This window comes from Hibiscus syriacus, unplaced genomic scaffold (genome assembly GCF_006381635.1).
Source record: "Hibiscus syriacus cultivar Baekdansim isolate YM2019G1 unplaced genomic scaffold, ASM638163v2 tig00111403_pilon, whole genome shotgun sequence".
Lineage (NCBI taxonomy): Eukaryota > Viridiplantae > Streptophyta > Magnoliopsida > Malvales > Malvaceae > Hibiscus > Hibiscus syriacus.
The window spans coordinates 770303-795319 of NW_024063083.1; the positions used below are offsets into that span (position 1 = coordinate 770303).

General features: G+C 35.1%; 1 protein-coding gene and 2 pseudogenes across 2 annotated transcripts; 2 read left to right on the top strand and 1 right to left on the bottom strand.

The window, feature by feature from the left end:
- The first annotated feature begins 292 nt into the window (after nucleotides 1-292).
- Nucleotides 293-1119, top strand: LOC120162606 (annotated as a pseudogene).
- A 549-nt stretch (nucleotides 1120-1668) lies between these two features.
- LOC120162721 lies at nucleotides 1669-3308 on the top strand (annotated as a pseudogene).
- Nucleotides 3309-4492: 1184 nt separating this feature from the next.
- LOC120162633 (co-chaperone protein p23-2-like) lies at nucleotides 4493-9509 on the bottom strand. 2 transcript variants are annotated; one of them, XM_039172745.1, is made up of 7 exons: nucleotides 9497-9509; nucleotides 8690-8750; nucleotides 8004-8187; nucleotides 6877-7036; nucleotides 6152-6183; nucleotides 5664-5709; nucleotides 4493-4714 (listed from the first exon to the last, which is right to left on the bottom strand). In XM_039172745.1, exons 2-7 carry the CDS (start codon nucleotides 8692-8694, stop codon nucleotides 4680-4682), a joined length of 462 nt encoding a protein of 153 aa, XP_039028676.1. In that variant the 5' UTR covers nucleotides 8695-8750; nucleotides 9497-9509; the 3' UTR covers nucleotides 4493-4679. The 2 variants fall into 2 exon arrangements, with proteins under 2 accessions (XP_039028676.1, XP_039028675.1); XM_039172744.1 differs by lacking the exon at nucleotides 9497-9509 and having other exon boundaries at nucleotides 8690-8858.
- Nucleotides 9510-25017: the final 15508 nt, after the last annotated feature.

A 25017-nucleotide genomic window follows, 5' to 3' on the forward strand; every position in this document is an offset into this window, starting at 1 on the left:
TAAGAGTTGTTAGAGCTGTTAGTAGTCAGTTAAGGTAGTTACAAAGCTTCTAGACTAGAACTAAGCTTCTATTAGCTGCTATAAAGCAATGTAATCCGTTTACTGGAATGAATGAGAAGTATTCAATGTTTCTTGAATATCATGCTTAACCAGTTTCCTAACATGGTATCTTTCGCCAAAGTCCTGGGAATTTTGCTTTCACGCTTCTAAACTTTCTGTCTCTCTAGTTCTTCATAATTTTGTTAGTTCATCGTGCTTGTTGGCGTAGAAGGTGGTTGTTCAGTAGTTCTGAATGGCCGATGATTCCTCCACTTCCCATCGAAGAGATCCCATTAAATCATCAGTTGGGAACGTAGCGGCTCAAAGACGGCGGGAAAAGGCGGTGACGGTGGGGAAAGAGAGGAGAGAATCGTTGGTCCGAGCGAAACGGTTGTGTAGAGTGGGAGCCACTGGTGACGACAATGTTCCCGTCGAGGGAAATGATATGATAACTGATAAAACAGGGTTTCTTTTAGATGCCCAAACTTCTACAGCTGTGAAGGAGTTAAAATCCGCTGCTGCTTACCAAGGGAAAGGTGCAATGCAGAAGAGGGTAAATTCACTACGTGAGTTAAGGCGATTATTGTCAAAATCTGAGTTCTCTCCGGTTGAAGCTGCTCTTAAAGCTGGAGCTATTCCCCTGCTTGTGCAATGCCTTTCGTTTGGATCTCCGGATGAACAATTGCTCGAGGCAGCTTGGTGTCTTACAAATTTTGCAACAGGAAAACCGGAAGAAACAAAAGCTTTGATGCCTGCATTACCATTCCACATTGCACACCTTGGAGAAAAGAGTTACTTGCCTGTTGCCAAGCAGTGTGCCTGGGCATTAGGCAATGTTGCTGGTGAAGGGGAGGAGTTGCGAAATGTTCTGCTATCTCAAGGTGCTTTGCCACCTCTTGCAAGCATGATGTTGCCAAACAAGGGTTCAACTGTGAGAACAACAGCTTGGGCATTGTCAAACCTTATCAAGGGACCTGATCCTAAAGCTGCAACAGAGCTTATCAAAGTTGATGGAGTACTGATGCAATTCTTCGGCACTTACGAAAAGCAAATGAGGAGATGGCCACTGAAGTAGCATAGTAGTATAATTCTTTTGTGTGTGTAAACAGAAGTTTAATTTTGTATTCATTTTGTTGCTTTTATCTCAAAGTGTCATGGGACTTCACAGCCAAGAGTCCATAAAAAAATATGTCAAAGAACCTTGTAAAAGAGGGTGAAGAAGAAAGAAATGAAGGTGAATAAGAAGAACGAAAGGAAGCATCAGCACTTTCGGTTCAAAATAAACGGAAGGAAGCATCGACACTTTCGATTCAAGAAGAACGAAAGGAAGCATCGGCACTTTCGATTCAAGTGAACGGAAGGAAGCATCCGCACTTTCGATTCAATTGTTCATCTTTTCAATTGTTCAGGGCTAAGATGTGCGTGTTACTTTGTTGAAGGAGGAGGAGAAAGTAAAGGGAATATTAGAGCTAAGTAGCTAAGGTCAGTTAAGAGTTGTTAGAGCTGTTAGTAGTCAGTTAAGGTAGTTACAAAGCTTCTAGACTAGAACTAAGCTTATGTTAGCTGCTATAAAGCAATGTAATCCGTTTACTGGAATGAATGAGAAGTATTCAATGTTTCTTGAATATCATGCTTAACCAGTTTCCTAACAGTATCGATATCTTCGAAGCCTTTGATGAGTTACTACTGATGAAAAGAGGAGGTCAGGTGATTTACTCTGGACTGTTGGGACGAAATTCTCATAATATCATCAAATATTTCGAGGTATGTAACTATAACATCTCGTATCTATTTCACTAATTCGAAGAGGCAAAAAATAAATCATCATCATTTCATTCCCTTCTTGCTCACCATTGCAGGCAATCCCTGGAGTTCCCAAAATTAAAGATAAGTATAATCCAGCTACATGGATGCTAGAAGTGAGCTCTATAGCAGCTGAAGCTTTCTTGGAATTGACTTTGCTGAACACTATAAATCTTCATCCTTATACGAGTATGTCCAGACATAAGGAATTTCAATTGTCTACCATTCACTTACTTTTGTTGCCTTGAGCTAATATATATAAATGTATGTAAACAGGAGAAACAAGGCCTTAGTAATGGAGTTAAGCTCACCGCCTGCAGGAGCTAAAGACCTTTATTTTGCCTCTCAGTACTCACAATCCTCATGGGGTCAATTCAAGTCATGCCTTTGGAAACAATGGTGGACTTATTGGAGAAGTCCAGACTATAACCTTGTTAGATACTTCTTCACTTTAGTTTCGGCCCTCATGGTCGGAACTGTATTTTTGCAGGTCGGCACTAAAAGGTTACTGATTTTCAACTTACAAAGCATTATTTTTCATGCCTGCAACATTATCCAATGTTTGACAATAAGCTTACATTTTTCTTTCTCTTTGTTCCATGGTTCAGGGATACCACAACCGATCTTATGATGATAATTGGGGCAATGTATGCTGCAGTCATGTTCGTTGGAATTGCTAACAGCTCAACAGTGCAGCCGATTGTAGCCATCGAAAGAACAGTGTTTTATCGCGAACGAGCAGCTGGGATGTATTCTGCATTACCATATGCCCTGGCGCAGGTGCGTGAAAACAGGTTTACTGCACTCATTCATTACACTCGAATTCTTTAATCTCGAAATTAACTGCTTCTTAATTGCAGGTTTCATGTGAAGTGCCATACATATTATTCCAAACATCATATTATACACTTATAGTGTATGCTATGGTTGGATTTGAATGGACTGCAGCAAAGTTCTTCTGGTTCTTCTTTGTCAACTTCTTCTCCTTCCTTTACTTCACTTACTATGGAATGATGACAGTTTCCATCACACCCAACCATCAAATAGCAGCTGTATTCGCTGCCGCCTTCTATTCTCTCTTTAATCTTTTCTCTGGCTTCTTCATTCCAAGACCGGTAAGTTTACTTGTTTCATAAGCAATCATTGAGTTTTAACAATGATCATAAAAACTGATACAAATTCATTACCTTCAGAGAATTCCCAAGTGGTGGATCTGGTATTACTGGATTTGTCCCGTGGCATGGACAGTTTACGGACTCATTCTGTCCCAATACGGAGATATTGAAGACACCATCAAAGCACCTGGTATCGTGACCGATCCCTCTGTTAAATCGTATATTAAAGATCAGTACGGCTACGAGTCAAACTTCATGGGGCCGATTGCCGGTGCTTTGATCGGTTTTGCAGCCTTTTTTGCCTTCATGTTTGCCTACTGCATAAAAAGACTCAACTTCCAGACCAGATAATTTTCAAGTTTTACAAACTTCCACATCACATAATTTTGAGCTTCTATAATTTGTAATTTATTCTTTTATCCTCTATGTTTGCCTTCGAGTTATTATTCTCAACAATGTAATTTTAAATTTTAAACTTGATTTTTTTTATAAAGAATGTATGGTGTCTTATCATTCTTTACACACTGCAATTGTTAATAAATATAATAATTATACAATTCAAATGCCCATCATAAAAAGCTCGCAGTTTATATAATTATTTTATTATAAGAGATTTATATAACATAACCAAAAGTTAAAATGTTGTTTTTTGTATGTAATCTGATTCCTCATTTACAATTAAAAAAAATGTTGTTTTTGTGAATATTTACGTTATCAATTCTTGCATGTTTATTTAATATTTTTTAAACTATGATCATTGCTGTAAAAAAAATTTAGAGAACATTTGTTGGCCGCAAGTTTAGGGTCATGTGGTTGAAATGATCGGATTACTGTCAATGTTTTGGGAAGTTGGCTAATTCAGGTTAGTTCGAGATAATATTTTTTAAGGTCTTTGATTACGTTCCAATGCTCGAGCCATGTTCATTGCAACTCTAAATTTTCCCGTTTATTGCATCTTAATATCGATTCTATGTTCCTCTACCAAACCAATAGCAAAGAGCTTTACTTATCGCGGCTTGAGATCAAAAGTGCTAACCAATAGCGATTGAAATTGACTTTGATATTCTTCTACAGCCCTGATCTGTTTCAGGTTGGCACATTCCCCCCAAGGGGTTATTACTCATAGGTGGCTCAAACCTCACATGACAACACTCCTTGAAATGCCCCCAATCAAGGCATGCCTCCTCTTCCATTTGATCAAACCATGGTTACACCTCTCCTGAGAGATGAAATGTGGCTGAACCTACTTTGTCATCTTCATTAGTTCGTTGATTACCAAAGAATTTCTCACACCGTTTCAGCTACCCTAAAGGATCCCCAATACCATTATAGGTGGGAAATTCCATCTAGAGTGTCGTGGCATCATAGACCCACCTGGTTGCCTCTGCTGATGTCTCGTCCTTGAGTTTTTATGTCTAAATACCCTTTCGTCGTCTTTTAGATCGAATGAGATAACGCAACCATCGACTCCTCTCCATTGATGCTCAATGCATTGTAGTCATTTGTTCCATGAAAGCACTCAATTTGTTACTCATGCAACAATATATTCAACTGAATTCAGATTTTCAAGACGGTCACAATTATTTATCGGCTCTAAATTTGCAACTAACCCTGCTTTTTAAGCACAAGGTTATAATTCCACTACATAAAATTGAGTAGCTCTTCAAGAAAAGCTTAGTACCTCCATCTTCAACTTGTCAATGGTAAATCGGGTTTCATTTCTTAGTTTCCTCTTGCTTTTTCCAAATCAGGAAGATCTGCAGTGCATATAAGAAAATTAGTAAGAATGGAAACGAGAAATGTGAAACCTAAAAAAATAACCATAAATAAGAGGTTTTCTCTTATTCATGTATCTTCAACTGGTTTTAAGCGCTTAGACTCCCTTGTTCCTTGACTTAAATGCAGAATAAACGCACCCAGGATTTATTAGTGTTGCCTTAGCAGAGATGAAAACAATTAAACTGGACCTATTTTATTTGAACTCCAGTGTGATCGTCAAATACGAGTACATGTCCAAGATGGGTACATTCATTTTTTTATATAAAGTTCTTCTATGTATATTGGGGGTCCTTGCTAGGTTACAACCTAATACCATATCCCGATATGCATCAAACATGAATACTCCAAGAAAATCAAAGTTTTAAGAGTAACATAGAACAAGACCACGTAAATATGTAACTATGTAAGTGCTAAACCAGTTGCAAGTCATTCTAGCCTTGACCCTTTTAATCAAATAGATTCCCTCATTAATACAGGGAAGGTCAATACATATTGAGGTTGCAACATGCAGCAGAAAACTCATCACAAAAGTTATAAGGTTTATCAAGTAGATATATATAGTCTAGTATATCTTAAAACCGAGTTAAACTTATGAAGTTGTAACTTCTGCATATATTTTGAAATGTAATTCAAGAGGAACAGAAATCATATCATTCACAATTTTTGCAAAGATCATAGTAGACATGCAACCATAATATATATTAATATGAACTAAACTAAGTAAAATTCCTTAATCCATTTCCCCAGGTCCCCAATGAATGCGTTCAAATTTTTAGGCCTAGTAATGAATCTTAAAGCAACTTTTTTTCATTGTACGACATAAGAGAAAAAAGTTGGAACCTTAAATTGTACTCTATGAAGAATACATGTCTTAAGAATGCAATCCAATTTAATAGTTTCAGGAAGCAATCAAGTTGTTTAACTCACACAGCATTCCTTCATCATCGCTACTTTCTTCTTCTCGAGAAACATACTGCAAAAAGAAACAAATTCACATCAAATGGTTAATCAATAATTATAAAGCATTTCAAATGCTTCTACCAGTTTAGATGTAGACACAAGTTAGGATTTTTGACCCTTTTTTTTAAATACGGCAGTAAAGATAGCATGCAATACCATAGCAAAGAACGATGACAGAGACAATTAATAGATGTTCTTAGGATCTAAGGTTGTCTTCTATATTATAACTAAAGGATACAAAAAAACTTTTAAGTCATGCTTGCTTCTCGACTTAAAATGTTACTAGCATTGAACTTTTAAGTTCTAGGAACTTTATAATTTGCCCAACGGCCAAGAAGAGATTTTCTCTTTCTTTCTGGGCGTGAAACTTCAGACTCAATGGCTAACTTAAATCCGCAATTTTATCCCACATCAACTGCATTATGCATCCATAAGTGAAACAAAAAACCAATTACCTGGTCATCATCATCATCAGAGGCCAAATCAGCTGCCAATGACCAAAAAGCTCTAGTTAGATCCAATATAATCATAACTTAAATATGAACGCTATACATCAGAAATAGAATAGTCCATTAGATACAGAAAAGAAAGTTATGAATAGACAAGTAATACTCCAGCATTAAGACCATATGAAAAAACTATGTTACTCGGAGTAGGGGTGAGTGTTGAATATAAAGTATGCATCCGGTATGGGTATTTTTGTTTTTTCGAAGTTTTTCCATGTCTTTGGAGAACCCTTGGACAGTCATACTCCCTGCATCCATATCCAAATATATTTCGGACATGGGTACTCCAAAAAAATGAAGAGTTGGAGAAACATTAGATAAAACTCAAAATAATTTAAGTCGGAGGGCAGAACAGGGGGATTTTCATGCATATCAGAAAATAAGATTATTCATGGGTTTCCAAAATTATAAAATATCATATTAAGATATAAATGTACTAGCACCGTTTCCCAAAAGCATAGGGATGGAAAGGCATGGATGAAATAGAATGAACATAATTGTACAAAGGTAAATGCTTCATCGATGTTGAAATGAAAAGGCAAAACAAAAGCAAATATATAATCTACAAATAGTCTAGGTTCCTAGGAATCAGCAAGAGTGCAAAGTTTGCAACGCACATCATGCAAATGGAAGTTAATATATTAGAAACTGAAATAAATGATTACATAACTTACAATTTGGATCTTCATCATCTTCATCACACCATTTGTTCCAATCAACCTTGATGTAAGGTGCAGGTTTCTCTTCTGACTTCAACAATCTTTTCCACCACCCTTTTTCTTCTTTCATGATCGAGCATATTATATTCCTTAACCCAACATTAGTTTTGCAACCCTGCAAAATAAGCAGAATAATTTTTTGAATGAAAGTTTGAAGGATTTCCTTAAAACAAAAATGTTAATAGAAGGAAAGAAATGAAAATAACAATAATAGTTACTGCAAAGGAATAAAGAAAACTTCCTTCCATGTTATACTTTCAGGGAAATTTTCAAAACTGCCTTGCACCCTCGTATGTAACAAGTTTGCTGGGTTTTCTATCATTTAAATTTTCACCAATGCCATTCAACTCTGGCCATCTTAAACAAAAGCTAAGAAGTCCCAATTTGAAATGCTTGTATTTCACTTCAAATGAGAAAAGGCCCAAAGATCAAAGCCACAAACAAGGCTTGATTTCATGATTTCCTTCTTTCAACGTTCAGCTTTTTGACTTCGAGAAGATGCAAGATCCCAACTTTCTTAAAGGAATTTGTTTATGATCCTGATTTGAAATGCTTGTATGTCACTTCGAATAAGAAACAGGCAAGGCCAATTATCAATAAAAAAAATTAGGCTCATTTTCTTGATTTTCCTTTCAATCAGCTTTAGACTCTTAGAAGATTAAACTCATTATAAAAATACAAGATGCAAGCATTCTTAATGGCTTTATCTTATGCAGATAACATTGACCATTTCACAAGTTCCACTCTTCTGGAACAATAGTCATGCAGACAGACAGAGTGACAGACAGGCATGAAGAAACTATGTTGCTCAACCTATAAATTTTGCTTGAAGTATTCTTATCTAATGCTAATCTGATACGTATCTAGACATGAATACGACAATATGACCCTCCAAGAACTCTCCAAATACATGAAAAACTTGAAAGAAATTGAACATACCTGGGTCAGACATGTTTCCATATCCCCCACTCACACAAGTCAAGTAATTGAGTGGAAACAAAAATTATGAAATGCATTATAACTTTATGGTACTAAAATACTAAAGAAGAACGAAAATGAGCAACTAGGATACAAAAACTCACCTCGGGAACTATTTTCCCAAAAAGCTCCAAACTGAAATCGAAAGATTCTCCTTGCACTCCCATGGCAGAGAAGCTAAACAACCCCTGGGGTTCACATTTAACAGAAATGTCTTTCGCATCAGGCAAAGAAATCGTAAGATATACCTTATCAGAACGCTGAGCCCAAAGAGCCTCCGGTTGACGACTGTGAAACAGAGAAAAACAAACAGTTTTAAGATCATGGAAACCGATATATATATATATATATATATATTAATCAATTTCTAAGTAAAACCCAAAGCAACAAAATAATGTAAACCCATAAATCAGAAAACCAGAGAGAACAAATATATTTGAGAAATACCCAGGAAAATACAATAAAAATCATAAATAATCAACATCAAAATGAAGCAAACTGAAGCAAAACCAAATACAATTAACCCGCTTATTTATTAGTTTTTTACAGTATTATACAGCAAGAACTAGAGATAAAAACATAAAATGGTTGCAAAATCTACAACTTTTTTACCAAAAATATTTGGTACATTGAGAACCAAACACTGGCTTGTTCTTAAAAATCAAAACAAATTTAGTATAACATCTTTTCCCTCTTTCTTTGACATCAGAGGAATCAAGCAAGATGAAACAGTACAAGGAAAGATGGAAATTTATAAGAATCAGGAAAGAAGAGGGAAAAATTAAAGAACCTCATGTTTGAGGGTGCTTCAAGGAAGAGTGTAAAACAGTGAAAATAACATAAATACTAAACTAAAGAGTAAAGAGGGTTTGACGGAAGATAGAGGAGGACTCAACGAATTAACAAAGCTTCAAAATTGAGCTTAGTTTTTGGTCAAGCCGGTCAAATTGGAGGGTTTATTTATTGGATATATTGTACTGGTGGTCCATTTTGCTTCATTTTTTTATGTTGATTATTCAACTTTTGAAAGTTACATTTAAATCAATGATATTTAAATCAATGATATTCTTTGTTAATCATAAAATGATCACTTGTGACTAGAGCAAGTAATCGGGTTATTTTCAGTTTGAACTATATTTAGTTTAGATTTGATTCAGATAAATCGGATCAATTCAAGTATCAGATCGGATTAATATTTGATCATTTGATTTTTAGTCAGTTAATATTGATTCGGTGATTTTTTATTCATGCCAATATCAAATCGATGAATTTTTTAATCATATCAATATCGAATCCGTTAATTTTGACAAGCGGATGAGCAACTTGATTTTCATTTCCCTTATGCATTTAGAGAAAGAGAAAAATAATCTCAGTGATCGAAAATGCCTTATAATATACGATTTTAACCAACTTTTTTTGGATTTGCCAAAATGACCAACAAATTCGCAACGCAAACTCCAATTTCGCAACGCAAACTCCAATTTCGCAACCCAGTTTCCAATTTCGCAACGCGAATATGTAAATCGCATTGCGATTTCCCAAATGCGCAACACAGAAGTCAAATTCGCAACGCGAAACACAATATCAATTTCGCAACACAAATGTAAACAGTATTATCACAAATCATAACCTAAAACCCTAAATCACAACTCATACACATCTCCATCTCTCACTCTCTACGGCGACATCTGTCCCCATCTCCTACGAAATTCATCCCCATCTCCGGCGAAACCCATCTATCTCCATCTCTCAGAGCAACCCTCACAACCATTCACGATCAGAAATGAAAAATCAACCACCGAGGGTTAGTTTTTTAATCTCTTATTTTTATTTTGAAATTTTTGTATTATTATTAGATTTTTCTTATATTGATGATAAATTTACTGGTAATTTCAATATATATAAAGATTAATCATTTCACTGAGATTTCTTAGTAAATTCATTCGGTTGCTGCCAATACTGCTAAAATGTTTAGTCTTTAACCCTGTGAAGTTAGTATTTGTCTTTGTTTTGTCTTTTTGTTGAAGAAATGCAATTCATTCAAGTTTCAATTTGCAGAAGAATAGTTTTTGAAACTTAAATTTGCAACGCGAAAATGAAAATCACATGATTTTCATTTTCGCGTTGCGATTTTCATTTTCGTGTTGCGAATTTAAGTTTCAAAAACTATTCTTCTGCAAATCGAAACTTGAATGAATTGTATTTCTTCAAAACAAAGACAAATACTAACTTCACAGTGTTGCTAATTTAAGTTTCAAGAATAAACTACTACTTTTTATGTTGTACTTGAACCTGCACTAAACCTATATGTTGTCCTTTTAAATGTTTATATAAGTGCTTACTTCTGGAATGTTATTTGATGCATTTTGTGAACTATGATGGAATAATGATTTGGGTGAATACCGTTCTAGTTTGAAACATATTTGGCTTTGTTTTCACTGTTTAATATCATGTTTGTTTATAGTGTATAATTTATAGTTTTTGGTATATCTAACTTGTTATGTTTATTGTTTTTGTAGAAATTTTTTTCGGCTGCATTGACCTTAAGGAATAAATTAAGCATAGCCACTAAAATTGCGTCGACGCTTACACCTCTACAAAGAAAATTGTTTGAGGATACTTGCTTCGGGCCATAGCTGAAAGTACAACATACGGGTGGAGATGCTATGTTGACACATTTGTTTCTTCAGACCATGACTAACGATCTACCCGAGAGGATATAACATGGTGATGAAAAGATATGGTTTCATTTTCCTCCGGCACCGACGTATACTTGTTTTGGGCGGGAGGAGTTTTGCTTAATCATTGGTCTACGCTTCGGACATGATGAAGTAACCCGGTACACTTGTCATATCTCCCGCCCATCATGGTTATCTCGGGTTTTTCCTGAGCTGGAAAAGTCGAAGCCGAGTTTACACGTCGACGACTTGAAGAGATTATTTGTTAAAGATGGTTTTACTCGGATGGATGACCTTGATGTTGTCCGAGTATGACATTTATTACTTTTGCATGCCGACTTTTTAGGCAAAGAGGGCATACAACCTATCTCTGAGGACCTAATATTATTGGTAGAGGACCTAAATGCATGGAACCTATTTCTGTGGGGTTCATATCTATGGAAAGCTACCTGGAAGAAGTTGTCGTCTGCCTTTGAGGACCAAAAAAGTTTGCGGGGCGATGGTTCTAAATACACTTTGACATGCTTTACTTGGGCCTTTAAGGTAAGAATTTCTATATAATGTTTCCAAAATTATAATTAATTATTTAACAATTACTAATGTTTATGTATTATATTGTTTGTAGATTTGGATATTTGAGGTTTTCCCCAGTATGCGGACATATGCGATAAAAATATCAAATGATATTCCTAGGGCTATTACCTGGAAGAGGATCCGCGTGTTGGATTGGGAAGAGTTACTCCCATATACGTCGATGAATGATGCAAGTTAACACACAAATAATACCATATATAAACAAGTTATTACTAGAACAAGTTTAACTTTGTTTGAGCTTTTATATTGTTAGGAGGCCAACTATCCATTACAGAGGCTGACACCCACAGAGGCTGAGGTTGCCACTGATTGGTGGCAAGCTAGTAAGCGGTTTTTTGATGGGACGGATGATGAGCACCCCCCACTTCGAGAGTCATCACCTGATCGGGTTGATTCTACAGCTCGACACCCGGAGCCATCACCTGATCGAGCCTCTTCTCCACCTCCACCATCACATATTCCATCACATCATCGAGCCTCTTCTCCACCATCACCTCATGATAGGCGACCGAAAAAAGAGGCCAGGACATTTATCTCCATGTTCTCCACCTCCACGGGATGAGTTAGGGGAGTTACGTGATGAGGTCGGTGCTTTGTGTCATGAGGTCGGTACTTTACGTGAAGATAATGGTGCATGGCGCGATGAGGTTCGGTCTTTACGTGGTGAGGTAGATTTTTTACGCGATGACAATGGTACGCTACGTGGTGAGGTATCTACTTTACGTGATGAGGTTGCCGCTCTACGTGAGATTGTTTTATCGTTGTAAAATGAGTCATACTCTACGCAATGAGGTAAATTTGTTTAATACTATACTAAAAATGCAAATAACCTTTTTTCGGCATTATTTATTTATTTATTTATTTACTGATTTATGTATTAATTTATTTTTAGCGGCCCGATAAGGTAGATGCTTTACGTCGGGTTTTTCTTGCACGACGGGGTTCACGCATCAGACGTCGTACACGTGCCATTACGTCTCCATTCACCCCACTAGTGCCAAGACTCCGTAAGAAGAAGTCCGATGCACCTATTATCGTTCAAGAGGCGCCTTCTATCTTTCAAGAGGCCTCTATCATCATCGAAGAGGCCCCTCCCACCGTTCAAGAGGCCCCTGTCATTGTTCAAGAGGTCCGAGCCTGATGCACATGGCGTCATATGTCGACATATTGATAAACCCCTTCCCGTGCCCGATATGATGGATGCGAGTTGGCTTTCGTATGTGTTACCGGCCAGTACCATTCCTCAGCAGGGGAGGGAAACACTATCGGACACAATTACGAATAATACCCTTTGGGCTAAGACCGCAGTTGATTTTTATCTATATGAGTGGAACAAGGGGGTGTTATTCTGACCTATGCAAACTCGACGATGTTATGCATTTGTTTCTTGATCGGTCTTGGTGGGGTATTTTATTAGGGGTTGAAGATAATGGCTATCTTGAAGCGATGGTAAGTCTTATATTCTTCTTATATTGCATTTTGATTAATTTTTTTAAAAATTATTAATAAATTCACTAATATATGTATTTTTTTATAAAACGACATATTGATGCATGGGTGTCATGTCACGTCTTCTAATAATAAGGAAATTGAGGAAAATAAGAAATACTCGATGGACTATTATGCGGACGGCTTTTTCACGTAGCTCACTTGAAGGATCCGATAGATGCTTCATATACGTTGGGTAATGGAAAAGCTAAACTTTATCCTGCGTGGTGGGAGGTCGATAAGGTTAGTATTTATTTTTGGAATATTTTAAAGGTTTTCATAAATTTTATTTGATGTGCGCAATTATTTATGATTGCAGGTGTTTATCCCTGTTTTAGAACGTCGTCATTGGCTTCTCGTCGAGCTTCAACTCCCATTCCTGAAGATAATGGTATATGACATCATGTTGAATTACATACAATTGTCTGATTTGAGAGATATTATTTGTAAGGGATGGAGCGCTCATTTGGTGAAATACTTGGACGCGATTGATTATTGGACTAATTCTGGAAACAAGAAGCCAAAAAAGTTCAAAGTTACAATGATCAGAGACGATATCGTGCCATAACAAACGGAGGGAGCCAGAGGGGATTTTGGTCCTCTTGTATGCATGTGCTTGGAGCGTTTGACGACATGAAGTAAACACCTTCTACCTCCCACAGATAGAGATAGAGGTACAGTACGCTTATGGTTTCAGCATTTTATGGCTCGAGTGATATATGCGAGACATTGCCTACCTGCATCCGCGTGTTGAAAGTTTGCATAAACAATTGGTAAGTTTGAGCAAGTGTTGTTAACATATATACTCTTTGTTGGTTTGAAAATGTTTGGTTAAGTACTTAGAATTCAATAATTTGTTGTTTGTTGGTTTTAGATGTGTAGAAAGTGTTGTTTGAGAAAATGTTTGGTTTCTACAGGTTATTCCTGACGTGAGCTGCGTGAAATTGATGTATTTGTGCATAAACAACAGTCTGGGGTACACTTTTTTTGCTTGTTTAATTGAATTTTACATTGAAAATTGATTTGTTTAACTGATGAGGAAATAAGAATTATTTTTTGCTTGTTTAATTGATTTGTAAAAGTTGATTTGTTTAATTTGATGTGTAAATAAGAATTATTTTTTTGCTTGTTTAATTGATTTGTAAAAGTTGATTTGTTGTTTTAAATTCAATTTGCATTATGTTGAAGGCAGAAAAGACCTGTTGAAGGTACAAATTCGCAATGTGAAAGTAAAATTTGCGTTGTAATTTTGTCAAATTCGAAATGCAAAAGTCAAATTCGCAACGCGAAAGTCAAATTCGCAACGCGAAAGTCAAATTTGCAACGCGAATATCAAATTCGCGTTGCGATTTTCAGTTTGCGATTTTGCATTGCGAATTTGACTTTCGCGTTGATCACAACATCAAGTTATATACAACATCAAACACATTCCAAGCTATAAATACAAGCTAAGGTCACTTGAAGAAGCAAGAGAACAACTATCCAAGCAATCAAACACAAGAGAAAATCCCAACATGATAGCAACAGAACAGATCATAACAATGTTCAAACTCAAGTTACTAATGAATATTTAACTGAAAATATATGCATTCACACATAAAATACACATAATACAACATTTGCATTTAAAAATCACCTAAGTTAATAAGTCCCAAAAGGTGAAGCCGGTTGTGATTAAGATTTTGATTTTGATTGCGATTTTGATTTTCTTTTGCTTGACACCATATGAGCTTTGGATTTTGATGAGGATCCATTTTTTGGTAGAGGAAAAGATGATTGTGATGGCACTGGTGATCCACAGGTCAACCTTGTATGACCACTTTCCTTGCACCGACTACATGTCGATATCCTCTTCTCTTCACCCTTAGACGTATACGATCGTGATTTTTTGGTCGGCCAGGTAGCCTACTGTCCATGACTGGTGGCAAAAATGTTTGTAAGTCATCTGGTATGTCCCACTTAGAAGGATGTGGACATGGGTAGACAATCACGACATAAGTTTGTTGATATACTTCTGTAGTGTAGCAATCCATAGCGTATGCGCTTGAATCATCTTGGTTTAGATGAAGAGCAACTTTTATAACATGGCCACACGGATAACCAGATGTTTGCCATTTCTTACAACTATACGTCTTTATATTTAGATCGACAAGCCCATTTAAGTTATTATCCAATACTTCAAACAAAGTGTTTGAACATGGTTCAACTCTCCATGACGTTAACTTCACAACACGTTTCGTTATCTTTTTTCAGTCCATGGTGTAACACGACGTTCCAATGTTCCTGTAAATTTAAATAAATAATACTTAGTGAAATATATAAATATGATAAGTTGCGAATTTAAAGAAATAATACATGAATAGTTTCTTTTCTTGTAGTACCACTGTTGAATATAGGCTCAAAAAAACTCCATTAACATAGTAATGGGTAATTTTCGGGAATGACGACTTAGAGCGTTGATTGATTCTGCACTATTAGACGTCATGAAACCATATCTTGCTCCAAGTTGATGTACTCTTGACCATCTTTCAAACCCGACATCTTCTAGTGTTTGAGCACATTGAGGAAAAACACGTCTTAAACAATTTATATGCTTATTAAAATCCATTTCCCGATAAGCTTTTACAGCCTTTCAGTATGTCCATTTGTGATTTTTTATACCAGCAGACCTTTATTTTAGATTTCTGTACAAATAAACACCACAAAGTCCATGAAAAGCATATGGAAACACCTTCTAACAGTGTTTTCAATTGAGTTTGCCCTATCAGATATGATTGTCAGATAACTAATAGGACCTATGAAATCCCTAAGATGCCCCATAAACCATGTCCATGAATCAGAGGTTTCAGATTTGCCAACCCCGTAAGCTATTGTGTTGAAAACATTTTGATGTTTCGATATAACAAATTAAGTTTAAATGAATTTTAAGATTTTACAAATGATTTTCTAAATATATTCAATTCAATTAATCGAATATCAAATTATTACTCCAAATCTTTCAAGATCAATTTAAACCTTACTAAATGTGTAAAATTGTGTTTTATACTTAATATATCTTTGAAACAACTTTCACAAAGATTTTAAACCAAAATCAAACCTTAAATTCAATTATTCAAAGGCATGCACCGATGCATCAAACTATGCATCGATGCAACGATGATTTAATTGAACATCGAATGCATTTTATGCATCGATGTACATACCATGCATCGATGCACTCAGGGTTTTATAAAAACATCGAATGCATTTGATGCATCGACGCACATACCATGCATCGATGCACTCAGGCTTTTTCAAAACATCGAATGCATTTTATGTATCGATGCACTCTTAGTGCACCGGTGCACTAAGAGTCCAACGGTCAAAATATTTGAATTTTACACTTAATGCACTGATACAGGGTATACATCGATGCATGAGACGCTCCTAACTGATTTTATTAATTGTTTTCACACTTAAACGGCTCTATTGACTCCACTAATCATCCCCAACGTTCATAAGTGATCCAAGGTGTATTTAAGCAAGCTTAGAAGCCATTGATCAATAACAAGAAACATCAAGCAACTAGAATCAAGAGAGAATCAAAGAGAAAACATCAAACCTCAAGTTTGAGCATTTCAAGCCTATTTTTCATTCAATATTCATTTTGCTTTCAAGAACACTTATTGTGCTCAATTGTATTCATTCTTGAGTGTTCTTTACTTTGCTCTAGAATTGTGCAAACAATCTACCTTGTGAGAATTTCCTTGTAAGTTTGCAAATTTGTATTGTTCTCTTTGGGAGAGAGTGTTCTCAAGAATTTGGGGTATAATTCTTGAGGGTTTGTAAGGTTACTCTTTGTCCTCTAAAGAAAGACAAATTAGTTAATTTGTGGAAAATTCTTAGTGTGGATAGCTAACGTAGTGGACGTAGACTTTGGTTGAGAAAGTCGAACCACTCTAAATCGCTGTGCAAATTTCTTTCAATTTTCTACAAAAGCTTCCACCAAAATTTTAATTACCAATTCACCCCCTCTTGGTCATATTCGTCAATCGATTAACTCAACAATTGGTATCAGAGCCTAACTCATTTGAAGGTTTAATCGCCTCTTGAGTCGATTCGGGAAGAGTTACATCGATAATCAAAGTCATCAATGGCCTCTACTTCAAACTTTGACTCCGGTCTCGATTCGATGCCCGTCAACAAGCCTCCTTTCTTCAATGGGGCAAATTATGCCTATTGGAAAAATAGGATGATGTACTTCATTCAAGCAAGTGACATGGGAGCATGGAATGTCGTAGAAGAAGGATACTTCAAGCCTCTCACTCATCCAAGATTATGGAGTGAATGAGAGACAAAAATGTTCCAGCTCAACTCCAAAGTCATCCATAACATATTTTGTGCTCTTAGACCAGATGAATACGGAAGAGTTTCATCTTGTACAACCGCCAAAGAAATATGGTGCAAACTTCAAGTCACTCATGAAGGTACCGATGAGGCAAAGAAATCTAAAATTAGTATTCTAACGCATAACTATGAAAATTTTAGGTGAAACCAAATGAAGATATCAAAGCTATGACAGATAGATTCTCAACGATTGTCAATGGTCTCAAATCATATGGAGAGATCATTTCAAATGAAAAGCTTGTGAGGAAGTTAGTCTACTCCCTCCCAAACTCGTGGCAATCAAAGAAGACGACAATCATCGAGTCTAAGGATCTAACGTCCTTAACTCTTGAAGAGTTAATCGGTTCACTCCTCACTCATGAAATGATGCTTGAAGATGAGGTGGACCTTGATAAGATTGAAGAGACACCAAAGGAGAATGAGAAGAAAAACATTGGAGTTGCTCTCAAATCCACAAAAAATGAGAGTGATTCGGATGAAGATGACGATGACGAGGAAATGGCATTGTTTGCCAAACGGTTCAGAAAAATGATGAGACCTTACCGAGGAAGAAAATTCAAACGAAATAAAGGCCTCAAAAATGAACTAAAAGAGAATGACTCAATCATTTGCTATGAATGCAAAAAGTCGGGGCATGTCAAATATGATTGCCCACAATTGAAGAGAAATGGTCAATCAAAGAATAAGCACAAGGCTCATGTGGCTACATGGAGCGATGAAGAAGGTTCTGATGAAGAGGAACAAGAAGTAGCAAACTTGTGCTTGATGGCATTCGGGGAAGATTCTAAGGTAACCTCTAACTCATCTGATTTTGATGATTTATCCTATGATGAGTTATTAGAGGAATATAATGGGTTGGTTTCGGATTATGAGAAATTGTTTTTAAAATATAAAAATGATGTTTCAAAATTGAAAAATGAAAATAAACTCATACCCAAAACCAACAACGATCTTGAAAGTAAAATCAAATATTTGCAAATCAAACTAGAAGAGTTTGAAAAGAAAATTTTGGATTTGCAAATTTACTTTCAAAGGTCAATAATGATCATCAAAAGAAATTTGATGATATTAAAACTTCTTTTGATAAAGTTGGAACAAAACGTTTTGAAAATGGAGAAAATTCAAAATCCAACTTTGTTAAAAAAAAAGTTTTAAAAACTACAATCATAGAGGTCCCCAAAGAACCTCTAATGGAAAAATCGTTAGAAGTATATGGGTTCCTAAAGAGCTCATTACTACTAAAGATAAGGATATCCTACACAAATTGATACCTAAAGAGACTAGGATTTTGGAAACTAATGAATATGGACCCAAAAGAATTTGGGTACCAAAAATTAGAAATTAATCTATGTTTGTAGGAAAATGAGCATTGCTACAAGGTACGAGAAACAAATCCAAATTCATGGTACCTTGATAGTGGATGCTCAAGACACATGACCGGAGACAAAAACCGGTTCATTGAGCTTAACGCCAAAAATAGAGGAGAAGTGACTTTTGGTGATGATTCAAAAGGTCACATTGAAGGTATTGGTACTATTGGTAATACCTCTTCCATACAAATTAAGAATGTTTTATATGTGAATGGATTAAAGCATAATCTATTGAGTATTAGTCAATTTTGTGATAAGGGATTAAATGTCATGTTTGATATTAATGGTTGTAAAGTCATTGACATTGCATCTAATCAGATTATGCTTGTTGGTCATAGAATAGGAAACATATACATGGTGCATTTAGATTCTATTGATATGACTAATTTGTGCGATGAACATGATAGTTGGTTATGGCATATGAGACTAGGACATGCTAGTATGAGTGTTTTGCAACGACTAATTCAAGGTGATTTAGTTCGAGGGTTGCCTAAACTAAAATTTGATAATGATAAAATCTGTGATGCTTGTGCTAAAGGAAAACAAAAGCGAGTTTCTTTTAAATCCATTAATGATGTATCAACTAGTAGAGTATTACAATTGATCCATATAGATCTTTTTGGGCCAACTAGGACTACTAGCTTGGGTGAAAAACAATATGCATTTGTCTTGGTAGATGAATATTCTAGATATACTTGGGTTATATTCTTAAATATTAATGGTTGTAAAGTCATTGACATTGCATCTAATCAGATTATGCTTGTTGGTCATAGAATAGGAAACATATACATGGTGCATTTAGATTCTATTGATATGACTAATTTGTGCGATGAACATGATAGTTGGTTATGGCATAGGAGACTAGGACATGCTAGTATGAGTGTTTTGCAATGACTAATTCAAGGTGATTTAGTTCGAGGGTTGCCTAAACTAAAATTTGATAATGATAAATTCTGTGATGCTTGTGCTAAAGGAAAACAAAAGCGAGTTTCTTTTAAATCCATTAATGACGTATCAACTAGTAGAGTATTACAATTGATCCATATAGATCTTTTTGGGCCAACTAGGACTACTAGCTTGGGTGAAAAACAATATGCATTTGTCTTGGTAGATGAATATTCTAGATATACTTGGGTTATATTCTTAAGTACTAAAGATGAAGCATAGAAAATTTCATCACATTTTCAAAATTAATCCAAAACGAAAAAGGTTACTCTATCACTAGTGTTAGAAGTGATCATGGCACTGAATTTGAAAATCTTGGATTTAATGAGTTTTGTAATTCTGATGGTATTAGCCATAATTTTTCAGCACCTAGAACCCCTCAACAAAATGGAGTTGTTGAGAGGAAAAATCGAACTTTAGAAGAAATGGCTAGAACCATGCTTTGTGAAAATAATTTGCCAAAATATTTTTGGGCGGAAGCTACAAATACCGATTGTTATGTTATAAATCGAGTAATGATTAGGTCAATTTTAAAGAAAACTCCATATGAAATTTTCAAAAATAAAAAGCCTAACATTAGCTATTTTCATCCTTTTGGATGTAAATATTTTGTTTTAAATAACGGTAAAGAAAATATTGGCAAATTTGATGCTAAAAGTGATGATGGAATTTTTTCTGGGTTATTCCTTAAATTCTAAAGCTTATTGAGTATTTTATAAAAGAACTTTAGTTGTAGAAGAGTCTATACATGTTGTTTTCGATGATAATCCCCTTCCGAGGAAGGATTCTTGTGTGAATGATGATGTAGGTATTATAAATACAAATGAAGTTAGACATGACGTTGAAGAACCATCATCAAATGAAGAAACAAAAGATGAGGTAACTCATGATCCTCTTGAGAATCCAACTATTGAAGAAAGGGAAGTATCTTATCCAATAGAGTACAACTATGTCAAGGATGGTGAGATTATAGGTGATCCATCCAAAGGGGTAACAACTCTATCTTCTCTTAGAAATATTTGTAATTATGTTGCATTTATTTCATGCATAGAGCCTAAGAATATTAAAGAAGCATTAAAAGATGAACATTGGATTATGGTTATGCAAGAAGAATTAAATCAATTTGAGAGAAGTAAAGTATGGACATTAGTTGAAAGGCCTAGTAATAAATCCACTGTAGGTACTAGATGGGTATTTAGGAATAAGCTTGATGAGAGTGGTAATATAGTGAGAAACAAGGCTAGACTTGTTACTCAAGGGTATACTCAAGAAGAGGGCATAGACTATGATGAAATATACGCTACCATAGCTAGGACGGAAGCAATTAGAATGTTATTAGAATTTGCATGTTTTCATGAATTTAAATTATATCAAATGGATGTTAAAAGTGCATTTTTAAATGGTTTTATAAAGGAAGAAGTGTATGTGAAACAACCTCCAGGTTTTGAAGATTCAAAATTTCTGGATCATGTTCTTAAATTGAAAAAAGCACTTTATGGTTTAAAACAAGCTCCTAGAGCTTGGTATGAAAGATTGTCAAATTTTTTAATTGAAAAAGGTTTTTCAAAAGGGAAGGTTGACACTACATTGTTTTTAAAGCATAAAGGTAAAAATTTATTAGTAGTTCAAATTTATGTTGATGATATAATATTTGGTTCTACTAATGATGTTCTTTGGCAAGAATTTTCTAAGCTAATGCAAAGTGAGTTTGAGATGAGCATGATGGGGGAGCTCTCATTTTTCTTGGGACTCCAAATCAAGCAAAGAAAATATGGCATCTTCATCAATCAAGCTAAGTACGTCAAAGATATGCTCAAGAAGTTTAGACTGAAAAATGGCAAACCTCATGACACTCCAATGAGATCTTCAACAAAGCTTGACTTAAATGAAGAAGGTAAATGTGTAGATGTTAAATTATATAGGTCAATGATTGGCTCTTTGCTTTATCTAACTGCAAGTAGATCGGATATTATGTTTAGTGTTTGCTTATGTGCTAGATTTCAATCATGTCCTAAGGAATCACATTTACTAGTTGTTAAGAGAATCTTTAGATACCTTAAGGACACTCCTAGTTTAGGACTTTGGTATCCTATAGACTCTAGCTTTAGCTTGCATGCCTTTTCTGATGCGGATTATGGAGGATGCAAATTAGATAGGAAAAGCACCTCCGGTACTTGCCAATTCTTTGGAAATATGTTGATTTCTTGGTTTTCAATGAAACAAAATTGTGTTGCATTATCTACCACTGAAGCCGAATACATTTCAGCTGGTAGTTGTTGTGCACAAGTTTTATGGATGAAACAACAACTTTTTGATTATGGAATTGAAGTTGGTTCCATTCCTATCAAGTGTGACAATACTAGTGTTATTTGTCTCACTAAAAATCCCATCCAACACTCTAGAACTAAGCACATTGAAATAAGACATCACTTCATTAGAGACCATATCACTAAGGAAGATGTAGTTCTAGAATTTGTTGATACTTTGCACCAATTAGCGGATATCTTTACAAAACCTTTAGACAAGGAAAGATTTTGGACACTTAGGAGAGAATTAGGTTTGACCAATCTATCTTCACTTAGTGTTTAAAATAATTTTAGCACTTTTAAGACTAAATGAAAAATGCTTAGAATAGTAATTTTTGATTGCATTCATTGCTATTAGTTAGGGGGAGTTTATGATTCTTGATGAAAATTAACTTTATGTTCATATATAGTTTAAAGATTAATTTGATTGTTTGAACATGATTAATTTTCAATATATGAGTTACCAATACCACTAGAGCTAATTAATTTAGCATTTTTGAGTTTTTAAACCAGATTTTTGTATATTTTTTGTGCTTCATGTACCGATGCACTTAACAATGCATCGATGCATCCCTTTGAATGTGCATCGATTCATCATGTTGATGCACCGATGCACGCCTTGAATGTGCATCGATGCACAGGGTCATGCATCGATGCATCCGTCGGGTTTTGGGTTAAAATGCCTCATTTTCTTTATTTTCTCAAAACCTAAAACTAAAACTCTCCCGCTGTTCCTCCCTCTCTCTATCTCTAAATCCTCCTCTTGCTCAAAAATCAACGATTTTTCGTCGGAATCTTCAAGCTTTTCAACTTGCAAACCTGCTTCAATCATTAAATCGTGCAAAACAACTACTCATCCCTCTCAATCTGAATTTTCAAGGCATTTTTCTAAAAAACTTCTATTTTACAAAATTTTGATTTTAGAACTAGTTTTAATTAGTTCTAGAATGTACATTATGTCGGGCATTGATTGTTTGTTGGTTCTAAACTAAATTTTACTACCAATTTTGTCAAAAACAAACAATTTTTCAAGATTTTTCTTTGAATTTCGAAATTAAAAAAAATATGATTTCGAAAATTAGTAATATTTTTTGATTTAATTGTTTTGTTTTCATGAAAACTATATTATGATTATCAAATATTATTTTTAAATAGTTTTCAAAACATGCCCATTAGGATATGGTTTAGAGAACCTTGAATTATTGAGGACTAATTTGAGTTTTGGGATTGATTATGCATACATGTGTTTCAAATTGCAGGTGATATTCCTTATTCCGATTTCCTTTAATCATGTTTAATCCCAAATGCCCTAGAACTTCGTCTAGTCGTTCTCGTTCAAACTAATTGCCAAATCCCGTTCCTCCTCCACCAACTAGTCTATTAGGATCTTGTTTTAACATGCCTGAGCGTCGTAGAGACGAACTGTACTCTAGGTACAAAAATTCTTTCCAATCCTATAGAATTCGGGAAGAACGTATTCCCTCACTTCAAGCCATGATAGATATTGATTTTGAATACCTTTCGATTCTTCAATCTTGGAAGTTTGATAATTTGTTTCGTCTTCAACCTGTCGTTTTCCATCAATTAGTTCGCATTTTCTATTCTAATGCGGTCTGTATTCAAAACGAAACTCAATGTGGAACTATAGGAATTAGATTATATCTTCTAGGACAATATATTATTGTTGATTCCACAACTATAGCTTCAAAATTTGGGTTAGATGACGATGGTGTTTATGACGAAAAAGAAACTGTGGAATATCCATATCTCCCAAATGCTAGTGTTAGTACCTTCTGATCTCATCACGATCGTTTTCTTCACTTAATGATCTCGTGGTGGTTTCGACCATCCGCGGGTAGGTACTTCATTCTTTGGGCTAGGGATTTATGGTGGATGTATTGTATTAAGAATAAGATCAAAATAAATCTTCCACAAATTATCTTTAGTGTGCTAGTCGATACCGTAAACATTATCCCATCCAAACACGTTGAAACACTAGTTTATGGTTATCTTCTTAGCAATCTTTTTATCAAACTCGGTATGGATGTCTCTCTTGACAATCCTATTCCTCTCCAAAACCCAATCAATCTCACATCTTTGAAGAAAGCGGATTGGAAACAAGACGCGGTAATCGGTCAATGGGTTTTTAGACCCAGCAAGCAAACTCCGGGAGCTAGTTTCTCACGAACTGCTCTTAGCTCCTCTCGTGCTCCTCCTCCTCCGGCTCCAGCTGATGACGATGATCCTAAATTTCAACAGCTTATGCAAGACATCGATGATCATGTACCCGATGACGAGCCTGCACCAGAACCATCTCCACAAGAGGATCAAATACCTCCATATTTTCAATCGTTCTTGGAGACATTTGATCTACGATATGCTTCCATCGAATCACACTTGACTGCTACTCACGAAGCAGTAAATCAACGCTTAGACACATTGGAAGCTCGACAGATGGAGTTTCAAAAGGAGATGCTTGCACGCATGAATACTCTCTCGCTTGAGATGCAAGCCCATTTTCCTCTGCCTCCTCCCGATCCCTCTATAGACGAGTAGATTTTGTTTTGGTTTAGGATCGTCTTTGTACTTTAATTTTAATTGTTAAAACATTTTGGATTGTCTTTCTTTGATTGTTGGATGTTTGTTTGATGGATATTTGAAATTTTATTTCATATATATTTTGGTTTATTTCAATATATGCATCATTTACTTTTTAGTTAAAATATGACCAATTTACAATTTCACATTTTATTATGAATATTGATTATGAAACTAATGGCTAATCTCTCTTTTGATTGTGATCTTAGCAGCTTAAGCTATATATACATATATTTTTAATCAATTGGCTATATTTTTAATATGAAGCTTTTTGATTTAACAAAAAGGGGGAGAAATGTTATATGTTTTTAAAAAATGTTAAGTGTTAAGTGTTGATATGTTTTTAAAGGGGAGAAGTGTTATAGTAAGGGGGAGTAATTTTTCAAAATTGATTTCAAATTTTAGAAAATCTTAAAATAACACAAATGTTTTGTTATATAAAAAAGGGGGAGATTGTTGAAAATATTTTGATGCGATATAACAAATTAAGTTTAAATGAATTTTAAGATTTTACAAATGATTTTCTAAATATATTCAATTCAATTAATCGAATATCAAATTATTACTCCAAATCTTTCAAGATCAATTTTAAACCTTACTAAATGTGTAAAATTGTGTTTTATACTTAATATATCTTTGAAACAACTTTCACAAAGTATTTTGAACCAAAATCAAGCCTTAAATTCAATTATTCAAAGGCATGCACCGATGCATCAAACTATGCATCGATGCACCGATGATTTAATTGAACAT

Bases quoted from the DNA above. Each gene is read 5' to 3' on its own strand.
- LOC120162633 (XM_039172745.1), bottom strand. The intron at 7,037-8,003 runs GTGAGTTTTTGT...CTTATTTTGCAG, and splicing joins TTGGGAAAATAGTTCCCGAG to GGTTGCAAAACTAATGTTGG. The intron at 6,184-6,876 runs GTAAGTTATGTA...GGTCATTGGCAG, and splicing joins AGATGATGAAGATCCAAATT to CTGATTTGGCCTCTGATGAT.